We start from the raw sequence: 14530 nt of genomic DNA, 5'->3' as shown, positions 1-14530 counted from the left end.
TTTTTCAACCAAAAGAATTATTAAAAAAAAAAAAAAAAAAAAAAAAAAACTATTTAATTTAATTAAAAAAACTCACTTAAAAGAGAAAATAAACTATGGATCGAGAGTTATGTAACTTCACTCAATTGCAAACTATCATCTGATAATTTATCAACGTTTATAACAAATAACTAAAATGTTATATTAACAATAAATTGTAAGGCTAATTTTTATATATTGAATATGAATTTTTATATCTTACAATAATATTTTTTAATAAAAAAATTTAATGAGAAAGTTTATAATTTTTTAACTTTTTTATCTAATTTAATTTTTATTTATCATATCATAATTATTTATTTATAGTCTTTCATATTGGGATAATTCTAAATTTCTCTACATCATTCTCCTATTTCTTTTCTATAATAAGTATCGGACACTTTAGAGCATCTCCAATGCTAGATTCTTATCCGATTCTTAAGTTTAAGCTCTCATTGCTTATAAGAAACCTGCATTGGAGCATGCTGACATGGCAGGTCAAATTGCTAAAATTTAAACACTGTTGCTTATATAAGAGACAATTGCTTAAGAATAAAAAAATAATTTAATATTTCTTTCCTTTACTAATGCCAATAACTATAATAATTAAATTTTTTAAAATTTATTAAAAATGAAGTATGAGTGATTAAAAAGTGGAGGTGCTTATAAGCAATTTTAATTGGAGTAAAAATTATAAAAATGTAATATAAGTTGTTTATGAGTGACATGACAGTGTAGAATCTATTTAAAAAAAGGTTTTTTGTTAAGCTAACAATTAGAAGATAAAGAAACTCCTAAACATTAGCTATGAATCTGATTGTATAAAAATGAAATCATTTTATCCTAATAATTATAATTATATATATTCAGCTAATCACTCCTTAATTTTTTAGGTTAACATTGTATTTTTAATTCAAAATCCTTCAAACAAAATTCAATATATATGTCCAAGATAATAATTATATTTTTTTTACAAAATAATAAGAAGATTTGTAAAAAGGTATGCAAATGTTTGGAGCGAACTATCAATTTACTCATCCAAAACACTAGCAAATTAGTTCATGAAAGAAAGAAAGATTTAAAATCGTCTTCAACACCATTGTTAATGTTTATTAATTGAGATGGATAAATTGAGACTTATAATCTAACTTATTTAAAGTCTTATTTAACCTAATTGCTTTAATAAAAAAGTTGGATTAAAAATTTTAAAAACATCTATGAAGAAGTGTGACCTATTATTGTGAATTTTAAAATATGTAGTATAAATGTATAATCTTATTATATATCACATTTTTAATTGTATAGTAATGTTTAAGATGCACGCTTATATAAGTTTTACAAATATTGTTATAATACCCTACTGGGCTAAATGGGCTTTTCACATTCACAGCACTAGGGTTCCAAAACCTCACTAGTACATAAACGGTTCGTTAGACCGAACGTGCCGCATTGCATTATTGCTCTGTGCGAGGCTTCAATTTGCAGCTAGGGTTTCGCTTAGAGCAGACATGGGAGTCTTCACCTTTGTCCTCCGCAACTCCGGCGGCGAATGGACCGCCAAGCAGCATTCCGGCGACATCGAAGCCTCCGCTGACTCCACCTTCGATCTTCAACGGAAGCTCGTGCAAGCCGCCCTCGCCGTTGATTCCTCCGGCGCCGTTCAGTCCTCTTTCTCTCTCGTGTCCCCTTCCTCCGCTGTGTTCCAGGTACACCTTTTCACATCCCTTACGATTGTTGCTTTATTTATTTATTTATTATTATTCGGAACTGAAAATTTACGGTTTATGTTTGCTCTGCGTTTATCTTTCATGTTTTTTGTTTGTATTATTTCGATTCCGTAGAATATGATAATTTCTGTGCGTCAGTGCATTGTGTCTTTTGATAGTTATTGACATGTGAGATTCTGTTGAGGAATGATTAGTTTGGCTTTGTTATGCTTTTTCTTCTTTGTGGTATTTTGTTTTTTCATTCAGATTATTCCGAGAATATGAGTTGACTTGAAGTGAAAGAGTTTTGGTGCTCTGACTTGCAAAGCTTCACCATTGTTCATTACCAAAGAGTTTATGTACACTAATGCTTATTGATTAATGGTAGAGTCATAAAATTTGTAAGCAGTGAATCAATCATAATTAGAGTGTCACCTATATTCTATTCAAATATTTATTATACTGATGCTGATTAACGTGAAATTATTGTTTAAGTTGAAAAATAACACCAATTGGATCTACGATCGTGTTTATTGACGAGCCATAGAATCATATAACTTAGATGCAATGATTCAATCATAAATAGAGTTTCACCTTAAAAATCTAAGCAAATCTTTACTATGCTGATTGCTGGTTAACGTGAAATTCTAATTCAAATTGAACAATAGCATCAATTACATGTACGGAGAATTGAATTCAAGTTTTGTCGGTTGATTACTTGTTCTATTGGTTATGAATGTTGGCCTTTTAGCCTTGGTGGTTTAATTTTTTGGATTGAAGCATTAAGTGGATCACTGATGTGGTTTTTTTTTTTCCCTGTGTCGATTGTTTTGTTCAGGTGATAGTGGGTGGTGCAGTATTTGTTGGAGGTGGTGGTGCTGTTGCAGCTGCACCTGCGGGTGGTGCTGCCCCAGCTGGCGATGCTGCTCCGGCTGCTGAGAAAAAGGAAGAGAAGGTAGAGGAAGAGTCGGATGATGATATGGGATTGGGACTTTTTGATTAGAGTTTTTTCTGCTTTTTATTGAGTTTTTATGGCAAAGAGCTTTTAATGTTTAATCCTATAGATTGTATTTGTGTATTGGTTTGTGCCAGTTAATGGTACACTGAACTTCGTCAGATAGAGTTTTGTGTTGCGACCTATATGGATCTTTCTGTATCGGGTTTTACTAACGAATTTCTTTTTTTCTAAAACATGTCACCCTTTTATTTTTCTATTTTTTTAATCACTGGCTGCTTGAATTTTGTGCGGATTACATCTAAGAACAATTTTCGCCATTCGTATTACTACATTTTCTTGCTAGAAACTGATTTTATCCCCAAATTCTCTTTTTTTTCCTCTTTCTGTAAAATGATGCTTGTTTTTACCTCAATTTAACACATTAACCGGTTGATTCTAACTTTGTTATCGTTTTGTAATTTTTTCTTGCTGATTGTAAAAAGGATAATCCAACCCTTCTATGTAACGGCTAAAGTAAATTTAAACGTACAGTGTATGGAAAATGTCAGCAAAGCACATTTTCTAACATCTTTTTGATAGACCAGTGAAACTTCAAGCTATCCAAAATGCATTCCTTTCACCATGAGGGCATATAAGTGGAAAAGTGAATTTTGGTCGTGTAACCTAACATGGATAACTAAGATTATTTTTAATTAGATTTAATTTTAATCAATTTGAAGTTGACCACTAGAGTTAGCCTAGTGGTTGGATGGGGAGGAGTTTGAATAATTAGAAACATCAGGACTTAGGTTCAATTTTCATTGTAATTTTTTCTATCTTTAAAAAAAAAATTAATTTGAAGTTAAGTTCTACGATTTAGTTTTTTTCTCGTTATCTTTTATTATGGTGAGAATATATGAAATGAGGTTTTTTTCTACCGTGAAAAAAAGAAGAAAAAATCATGTTTTAAATGGTAAAAATATTTAAAGGGGAATGTAGATGACTTTTAAAAGTGATCATGCGAGTGATAAACTTTTAAGGACAAAACTATTAATCTTGATCTTCACGTTGGGGTATATGACTCAAATTTATAGTCTCCACAGCTCATGGAAGAAAAAAAAATCTTATTTCTACTAAAGGAAAGAGACACTTCATGTTTTTAAATATTTTTAAAAGTAAAATAAATAAATAAAAATATAATAATTTGAGCAATTATTTAAAATTAATTAATGATAGTTATTAAAAGAATTTATTTTTTAAAAAAAAATAAGGGTATAATCGTCCACAATTGTGGATACGAAAAATGGTTAAAAAAAGTATTTTCTTTATAAATTAGTATACATTTATCTTTATGAAATATTGAATAAATGTTATCTTTATAAAATAACAAATTTTAATGTTAGTCACTAAATTATATTTTACTTTTAACTTTCTAAAATTTAAAGTAATTATTATTTGTTTCTAACATTTATTGTAGAATATTTATTACAAGTTCACATATTACATAATATTAAAAATAGTTGTCAACTAATTGTGATTATGACTCGAAACTTGTTAAGTCAAGAATCTCAAGTTGAGAGTTAGACGGTTTTCTTCTTTCTTTTTCTCCTCTTCTTAGTTGATCAATTAGAGGTAAAAGAAGTTTGTGATTGATGATTCTAGTGTTGTAGTTTATATTTTCTATTAAATTCTCTTTATGTTTGTTTTATATTGAAAATTGAAAGGAGATGATGATTATGTTGAGTTGTGATTTTGGTTATGTTTTGAATGAAATTTGATGATCATTGGTTTATAATGGTTGCATGTTGTGTATGAAATAGTTTTTGAGTAGTTCATGGTGCCTAGATGTTGTATTATAATGTTAGTGGGTTGTTGGATTTTAGGTGGATTTGGGCAACTCGAATTTTTGTCAAGTGCAAAAATTATCATTGTGTCATGTGTGACTCAAAGTCAAGGGTTTTCTATCTCATGACATTAGGCACATGATTGGTTGCATCAGACACAAGGAGAGAGAATCGTTTTTGACTTGGTCATGTCAGACATTAAGTTGAATGACATCAAGCATAAGGACAAAAAATTGTCTCTACGTAAATTGACATTAAGCACCAATGTAGTGACGCCAAATATGAGTTAGGCAGTGGCCCTTTACTTTATTTGGGGTTGAGCATGGATTTTGTCACACCAAGCATGAGGGAGTGGGGGGCTCTCTAACTTAGTCGCGTCAAACGAGGGTGGTTTGGCATCAAACGTAGGCGAGACAGTAAGCCCTTTATCTCAATGGCATTAGGCGCCTAGGGATGGGGTTGGGTGTGAGCTGTGTGATTTCTATTTTTATGTTTTAAGTTGTCTAATAGTTGAATGACGATGATAAATCATTATTTTTTAAATTGATAAACTATATAATGATGTTTAAGTTGCTAAGTTGTAAGTTGATAGTTGAAAAAGTTGTAAAGTTGAATGATATTATAGTTGATTAAGTTGTTAAACTATTAGACATGTGGTGTAGATATATACCTTTGTTAAGATACATAAAAATTAGAGGAGAGTAGCAATTGTTTTAGAAATTTAAAAATTTTCATTATGGATATAAGTTGTGGTGCTTCGAGATTTTATGCAAAATCCATACGTGGGCAAGGTTGAGACATAAGTGTATAAAATAACTAATTGAATAAGGTACAAGGCCAATGACTTAGTATTTATTCTTAAATTTTAAAAACTGTTATTTAAATACTTAAATATTTATTGTGTTGTTGATATATATTTGTTTATTCTAAAAGTAAATCTACCTAGACTTATTTCGTTCAATAACTCGTGTTCTACATTAAATTTCAACGATTCAACTATTGAATTTAAAATTCTTAATGCATAGATTAAATTCGCAAATTCTTAAAAAAAATTGAAAATCACACACATACATACATATATATATATATATGTGTGTGTGTAAAAAAGATGTAGTATTTCCACAAATGAACCTTTATTTCATGTTGGTTTTTACCCATATCTACATATTTATGTGTTTTTCAATAATTATTACATGTTAACTTTATGTAATTGTATCTAATTTTCATCGCTAGTAATTGGTATGTAAGTGTAGGGATTATAGTCAATCATTACAAGTTTTAATTAACTTGAATTTATTTAATTAATTTTTAATTAATTTTACAAATTACAAAATTTTAGATAATAATTAATTAAAACTTGTAATTTAACACACATATTAATACAACGAGTTCGAGTGAAATAATTCGATTTTCACTCATGTGTATCTTGTACAAACTGATAACTTTTTTTATTATAAAATATATAAGAACTATAAATTTAATTCACATAAATATATGATGAATGACCAGTATTAAAAAATATTTAATATCCGCATGACCATTAAAAAAATGACCATATTTTTATTTTAATTTTGATCGTTCAAATTTAATACACTACACTCACTTACTTGTTTAGCATAATAGCAAGTCATATTTTCATATTTGAATGATTAAAATAATTTTAATTTTAAATTAAGTCAATAAATTATACGGTTGAGATTCCTTTTTATCACGTTTTGATTTCCCACCTAATACCATTTTATGGTCGTTGGGAGTCGTCGTTCCCACGTTACAAAAAGGAAGTTCTGTTTTTAACTTTTTATGTTTCTTGTTGGATGAAATAATCTGTCCATGTATAAAATTTACAAAGTTGCGTTTTACATTTTTAGCTCAAAATGAATGTATAAATTCTTTTTTGCTTTGAGAGGAAAAATAAGATTTGCTAATTGCTATTAAAGTTTGTCACTGAAATTATTTAATTAAAAACAGTGTGTTAATAAAGTTTGAATAGTTGATGGACAGTTAAGTATTTTAAACATGTTGTTTGTAGTTTAATTTTTAATTGTATATATAGAAACAAATTTATTAAAAAAAGTCAAGAACATTTTTAGTAATCTTTATGCTTTACAATTTATTCTAATTGTATCCTTTATATCCTTCATACACATAAGAAAATAAAAATAGTGTGATATTTTCATTTATAAGTATTTGTTTGTTATTAAACTAATGCTTTATAAAATAAACATTTAACTTTCACGATGTTCATACTAAATTATTAATAATGAAATAAATATATAAATAATATACTAAAATATAAGATTTTAAAATATTGAAACAGATATAAAAATAATGCAGCAATATAATATTAAATTTTAGAGATAAAATATATATTTTATTTTAATATTTAATTACTACTTATTTAATAATAGATTGTTATTAATTGACATAGGAAATATAAGAGATATTTATATGTTAAGTGTAATTAATTTATTCATAAAAAAGATTATTCAAATGAAAATGAATGTGAGTAAGAGTGACATATTTACGCAACTTAGAAAAATATTATAATTTATATAGGGTGATGTTTTTATTAAATTATTTATTTAGAATATTAAGATAAAATAGATTATTGTATATTTAATTACATCTCATATTTATCAATATCTTTTTTAATAAAATACATGTATCTTCCATCTAAGATTTTTATGTTTGAGTTAAATAAAAATATTATGATTGACAAAAAGTTATCTAAATATTTAATACAATTATATATCAAAGATTTTAATATGAAATTACTAATTAAGCTAAAACAATCATGTAGTGAATCAATCAATATGTTTGATGATATATATATATATATATATATATATATATATATATATATATATATATATATTATTTTTTTGATTTATTAAAATTATAATGACAATATCAATGTCTAAACTTAAAATCCTATGCATGTTATTCTAATTCCCTACTTCTAGACTAAATCTAGTAGTTCTTATGTATATGCCAATTATTGAAACAAATCTTGCATTTATATTCATAAAAATAATATTTAGTACTACTATTTGATTCTTTTAGTTTAACTATTAATTTTAACTTTGAGTTAAATATTTGAAACAAAGGATGCACTTTTGATAATAATATCATATTGAACTTAAGAAAATTATCTCATCTAAACAACACCATAAATAAGAACAAGAATAAATCAAATATTAAATAAAATTTTATGATCTATTTTCTTTAAAGTTTGACCTATTTATTAAAAATGTTAGGTTCAACTTTTTTAAAAATTAATTAAAAATATTACACTTACACTTATAAAAAAATTCTTTTAAGACTTATACATATCAATCTATTTATCTATATAATATAATATAAAAAAATTAATACACATGTTACATTACTAATAATATATTAATTAAATAAAATTATAATAAAAAAATTAATTTATTAATAATTTAATATATGTATGTATTCATTAGTAGCCTAACATTATTTTAATATATTGTATTTTATTTTAGTTTTTTTTTTCAATTCTTTTAGAACTAAATTTTAGTTCTAAATTACTTTTTTTACCATACAAATTAAAACTAAAATCTCATTGATCTATTTAAAATTAAATTTTTTATTTCATTTAACTCTATTAATATAAGATAGGTTTTAAACAAATTAATAGGTTATGTAATACATTTAAAAAGGTTAGACTAAATTTTTAAAAAATAGTCTATAGATAATATGTTAGGTTAATTTTAAAAAATAGAACAAACGTATATATTCAAAACTTATCTTGATTTGGTCTATTTACACTCCTAATTATGTATAGAATAAAATAATATTAATAATAACTAAAAATAAATAAATTAAAACTTTTAATAAAAGGCACCCTGAAAATGTCTGTATAACATTGAATATTAACTTTTCAAACGACTTAAATGTTAGTAAATTTGTTCTTTATACTCTAAACATTTATAGTGAATTGAGATAGATAAAACAACAATACGTATTAAAAGATTAAAAATATTTTTTTTAAAAAATAAAATATTTTATAATTCGCTCTCTCTATATATATCAAAATGATTGTCTGCTTCTCTCTGTCTCTCAACTTTTTTTTTTTTTGCAATTTAATTATTTTATCTCGTAAAAGAGTGAACTTTATTATGTTAGGGTATAAATATATATTTTTTATATTAAACTAGCGAGGTTTAGGTACTTCGTGCTTCTATATGTTTATTATTTTAAAATTTAAAATAACTCATTTATGAATGAATTCATTTGTTGGCATATAATCATATAAATAATTTTACACAATATGATATTTTACCATCATAAATTTTTTTTAATAGGAAGACCAAATAAGGATTCCATCTCAAGACGATTTTTAAGTTCCCTGTAATTTATGATAGAAATTAAATGTCATTTTGTTATTATTTTTAGTTAACATTAACATGAACTAAAACATATATCAGAATTAATAAATAATTAAATTGAATAATGTCATACCTTTCAAAAATAAATTTTAATTCTTTATATAATACATCATCCGTAATTTCTTTGACTTTAAAAAACTACAAAAATAAATAATAGAATATCATGTATCAATATGAGATATTTAAAATTACATGTAATTTATTTTAGTTTATGAAAGAAATAACCATAACCTAAAAAATAGAGATATTTTATTTTGCATGAAAGTTGTCAACATAACAGGTATTACTCAATCTTGCATTTTCAAGTGTCTTAATATTGAGAAAAACATGAGTTAGAATTGATTTAAATGAAGAAATGTTAAAATTATATTTTTATATCTATTAAATTGACACTTATAAAATATTTTCACAACCATATTATTATATTATCTTTCTAATTTTTTAGATAACAATTAGTTTTTCACCATTTTCCAAAATTTAGTTAATACAAAAGAGTTGAACACTACAAAATAAATATGTGATATTAAAAACATAACTTCTAAAATTAACATAATTTTATTAAAAAATGATTAAAGTTGAGAAACATATTTAATTTAGTAAATCCAGTTTTATTGAAAAAAAATATAATAAATTTAAGATACACATTTAAGTTCAATCAAACATAGTGAATATATTATTTGGGTAACATAAATCAAATTTTATGGTTCATGGTTGAATTGTAATATATTTTAATTTATAATATTTACTGAAATTATATTAGATATTTATAAATATATTTAAAATTTTAAATATATTAAAATAATAAGTTTTCAAATAAAATTTTAAAATATTAAATCTATAACTTAGAAAATAAAAATCAAAATAAGAAACAAACATATTTTAAATATGGACATTTAAAAAATTGATTAAACATAAAATAAAATAAAAATACATTTAAATTTACTATTGACTAAACTTGAAATGAATTCAATGCAAAGGATGCCTTCCAAATATATTTAAATTTATCTATGTCGTTGTAAATTTTAAAACTTTTAAAAGTAATTTTTACTATTACTATTAAATCGAATAACTTGTAAACATGTTACATGCCATTTTTTTGTAACTAATAGCATTGATGCAATGTCATCATTGAGAAAAGAAAAACAAAATTACACTCCTTCTATTCTAATTTTTAGCATATCTAATTGCAGATGATGTAGAAAAAAAAAAGAACATACTTTTTGTTTGATGGACTTGTGAGTCTTAAATCATTTCTTCATCCTCGTGTAAGTGATGATCATCAAGGGTGTACTAATCGTCATAACCACAGTCATGCTTCTTAATGGTGTCCTTATCGGGGTCAGAGTATTATTCTTCTACACCATGTGTCACTATTTCCAACATTAAAGAAGATGACTTAAAATATAATACAACTTGCTTTCAAATGTGATTCATACCATGATAGAGTGGGGATGAATTTGGAATAAAGCGGAAGTTGAGAATTGATTGGGATGAGAAAAATGTAGAGAGGGAGAATGGGAAAAAGATTTTACAAAGGAGGTAGAGAAAATTTATAAGAGCGAGAAGATAAAAATAAAATAAAATTATAGATATATTGTGTAGTTATTATTTTAAAAGAAAGTAATCATCAATAAGGGTAAAATTTTAAGTTATAGAAGTTATAGATAGAGGTTATAAGAGAATACTAACCTGGAAACTATGAATGGGAAAGCATAAGATCAAAGGTATTAATGGCCTTCATCGATCAAAACACAATATGGAAGACATTGATGTACATCATTGACAATGAGTCATGGAACCATGATTCAATCGGGTAAGTCAATTTCAACAATGTGTTTTGACTTTTTTTAGGACAAAAAATATGTTTTGTTTATTGCTTGAAAGTATAGGGAGTGATGTTGTCAGAAGAATTATGTGCAACCCAGTTAGATACGATAATTGTGTGATTTGGTGATAGTATTGAATGAAAATTTTGGTAAGAAATAAAAAATACTATCTTACAAAATGTTGGATTGAGACTCATAATAGAGTGAGAACGGATTTGGTTTTTATTATTTTGAAAATAACATACTTAACGATGATTATTTGTGTGATTATTATTTTGAAAAAAAGTAACTACCTTACAGTTATTATTTTGAAAGAAAGTAACCATCAATGTCAATAATAATAAGAGGTAAAATTGGATAAAAGAAAGTGAAAACTAAATATTTATAAGTTTTAAAATATTTTTTTTGTAATTTTAAAACTATTAAAAATTAAATAACATTCAAAATTCATCAATTACATACTGCTTGTCTTTATAGCACCATAAAACAGTTGGGTTAGATTTTACATGTTCCTTGCTAACCATTAAATGAAAATTTACAATCTGCACATAGTAGAAACTACACTTAGTACTGAAATTGTGCAGCCTTAAACCGAGTTTTCAAAATACTTGTTCGTTGATTGATGGAAAGAAGTTGAAAGGAATCAAATCATAATCAATTCTCTAATTTGAATTGTTTAAAATAAGATGAATGTTGACGACAGAAAATTCTACACAATACTCCACTTTCTACTAACCAATTTTATGAATAAAATATAATCAACCATTTTTCTTTATTCCATTCTCTATTGAATATTCATTAATTGGGGCATATTGTAAAATGCAGATGCCTGGTTGTGGTACTTGTCTCCAATGATGACAAACATGCATGGACCTATGCCTCATTTTAACACCATTTTCAATTGGAGTTCTGATTCGCTCATCCACCTTCTTCCTCATTTTCTGCAATAAAATTTAAGTTACCATCCACACTAACAATAACAATACCCTTTACAAACTACGAACTAACAGTAGAACCAAGTTTTATTATATTTCAAAATTTTTCCACGTAAAGACTTCACTTCTTAAAAATTTACTTATCCACATTGTGACAATATAATAAAAAATTATTTGCTAAAAAAAAGTAAATATATAATCATTGAACTCGCAAATGGTAGTTAGTATTGATACACGATACGATACAATGCAGTTCACGTAACAAGAAATACGAATCGAAAGTAGTACCGTTTATGAACAAATCGTTTCCGAATTGCACGAATCGCTGGTGGAATCGAAAAATAGAGATATCTTAAATTTGAATTTTTAAAAAGTTTAATAAATTTAAATTCACTGTAAAAATAATGCAAAAAAAAATTGTAAAAATTACTAAATTTAATGTAGAATTTTTTTTAATAAGCGTGAGAAGATAGAATTGAGAAAAGAGAATCAACCTGAAAAAACGTGACTGAGGAATCTGAGCAGAAGTGAGAAACTGTCAATCCTTATATGCAATTGCGAAACTGCCAATCCTTGAAATCCTTCCTATGTTCTTAGCTCATTTGTTCGTTCTCATTCTATGTCAAAACCCAACAAACAATGATGGTCGTAATGTATACAATTGGTGAAATGTTTATTGTGGGCAATTAAAGTGGATTGATAAATGAAAAAAAAAAGTAGAAAGGTTTGAAGGAAATGGGCCTAAGGGGATTGAAGGGAAAACAGAGTGCTAAAGACGATAACCAGACATGACAGAGAGAAAAAGAAAAAGAAAGGTGTGAGGGGTTTGTTGCGAGAAGAAGATAATGAAATAAAGTGGCTGGTTGGGGAGGAAAAATTCGTTTTCTCTCAAATCTCGATTGCCATGAGAAAGGATGTACCATAAAATGGAAGATATATTATGCACGAATATGAAATTACTTTAACAAAAAAGGGAAGAAACAAGAAAGACAGGAATATGGAAGTGCGAACAATGAGTGTAGTTACTTAGATAATATGAGGTTAAAAGGAATAAGAGTGAGTAGTTACTTAAATAAAATTACATAATTACTTCTATTAATTATTTAATATGTAATATTATTAAGAGTAAAAAAGTTATAGTAAAAGTAGAAACTAAATGGTAATTATAAACGTTTGTATCACTTTTATATAATATTATAAATGAATGATTAACGAGAGGAAAAAAAAAACACTTATATCGTTAAATATTTTTAAAAGTAAAATAAAAAATATAATAATATGAACAGTTATTTATAATTAGTTAATGATGATTATTAAATCCTATTAATAAAGTATATAACCGTTTATAAATTATAAAAGTAAAAAATGATTATAGGAAGAAGTATTATCTTTTATCTTTATAGATAGAAAATAGATTAGTATATATTAGAATAGACAGGATAGGTTATATGATAAATAGTAATTGAATAAAAATATATTTTATCTTTAAATTTAAATATTATTTATCTGCATTATTTTTATATTTGTTTTAATATATATATTTTAATTTTTATCTCTTTAAATATATTATTTTATATTTATTTAAATATTTTTTAACTTCTTATTTATTTAAATAAATTATATTTATATTTATTTCAATATTATTATTTTAGCTTGTGCATTAGATAAATTAAATATTTATTATATGTAACTAAAATCTATAATAAATTATATATATAAATAAATATTATGTTTAAATATATAAATTATATTTAAAATTTATATAAATAAATATTTTTAACATAAATTATATTTTAAATTTATAATAACTAATTTGTATTGTAGTATAATATTATTTTTATTTATTTTTAAAATATTAAATTTTAATTCATAAATAATTATAATAATTAAAAAATCGAATTAGATGAAAAGTTAAATTTTTTAAATGTTTGTGTTAAGTATATAGAAATTGATTTTTTTTTTTTTGAAAATGATTATATTTTTTTAAAAAAAATTTAAATTATAATATAAATTATTTATCATAAATATAAATATATACACTTATAAATAAATAAAATTATTTATTTATTATAAATTCAGTTATATGAAGTACACAATTTTTATATATATTACATAAACTAAAATAGTATTTAATTACTATATCCTTAATTTGCTTGATATTGTTTGGAATAAACAAAGACAATAAAACAAAGAAAATATAAATCCTATTCTTTTAAATTTAATATTACTTCTTAACGGTCTAGTTTTCATTGAACATAATCCAATTACATTAATAAAGTTTGAATTTAAAAAGTTAATAAAGTGCGAATTAATACTTTCATCAGTTTAATGATTAATTTATTATTTTTAAAAAGTTGACATTTAAAGAACATAATTTTAACTATAAAACAGTGATATAAGTGATACTAATGTAATGTGAAGTAATTTTAAATATAAAAATTGTTTATGTTCTTCAATTAAGGGTTTAGATTCTAATTTTAAATATGGAATGAATTATGTTAAAAAAAATATTCACAGTCCCTAACTTGATCAATTATTATTTTTGATGATTACTAATATACAGTTAAGAGAAACAAAATTATATTAGTATTAAATTTTCAAGTTAAAGAAGCATGTAAAGTAAAATGAGAATGAAGAATATAATAAAAAAATGTAATAATATCTCTTATACATGATGTTTTATTATATTAAAAAAATAAAGAAAAAAAAGGTAAAAAATTGAATTAAAAAATACTAAAAATATGTAGGAGTTTTGTAGTTAAAAATTGATTTTGCCTAAAATAAAAGGGGAACGAAAAAGAAGGTGGCTCCAGGCGATGGGAAGGAAAGGAAGGTCCCCTAATCCGCGCGTG

The 14530-nt window shown here is 24.6% G+C and overlaps 1 protein-coding gene across 1 annotated transcript; it reads left to right on the top strand.

Moving 5' to 3' along the window:
- Window positions 1-1447: 1447 nt before the first annotated feature.
- On the top strand, window positions 1448-2915 carry LOC109790737 (large ribosomal subunit protein P3z). The gene is made up of 2 exons (XM_020349948.3): window positions 1448-1724; window positions 2563-2915. The coding sequence occupies exons 1-2, from the start codon at window positions 1527-1529 to the stop codon at window positions 2725-2727; spliced, it is 363 nt and encodes a 120-aa protein (XP_020205537.1). The 5' UTR covers window positions 1448-1526; the 3' UTR covers window positions 2728-2915.
- Window positions 2916-14530: the final 11615 nt, after the last annotated feature.

Source organism: Cajanus cajan, chromosome 2, assembly GCF_000230855.2.
Source record: "Cajanus cajan strain Asha chromosome 2, NIPB_CcT2T_4, whole genome shotgun sequence".
Taxonomy (NCBI): domain Eukaryota; kingdom Viridiplantae; phylum Streptophyta; class Magnoliopsida; order Fabales; family Fabaceae; genus Cajanus; species Cajanus cajan.
Note: the sequence above shows the minus strand (reverse complement) of the source record. Positions and strands in the feature narration are given on the sequence as shown.

Bases quoted from the DNA above. Each gene is read 5' to 3' on its own strand.
- LOC109790737 (XM_020349948.3), top strand. From the start codon at position 1,527: ATGGGAGTCTTCACCTTTGTCCTCCGCAACTCCGGCGGCGAATGGACC. The intron at 1,725-2,562 runs GTACACCTTTTC...TGTTTTGTTCAG, and splicing joins CTTCCTCCGCTGTGTTCCAG to GTGATAGTGGGTGGTGCAGT.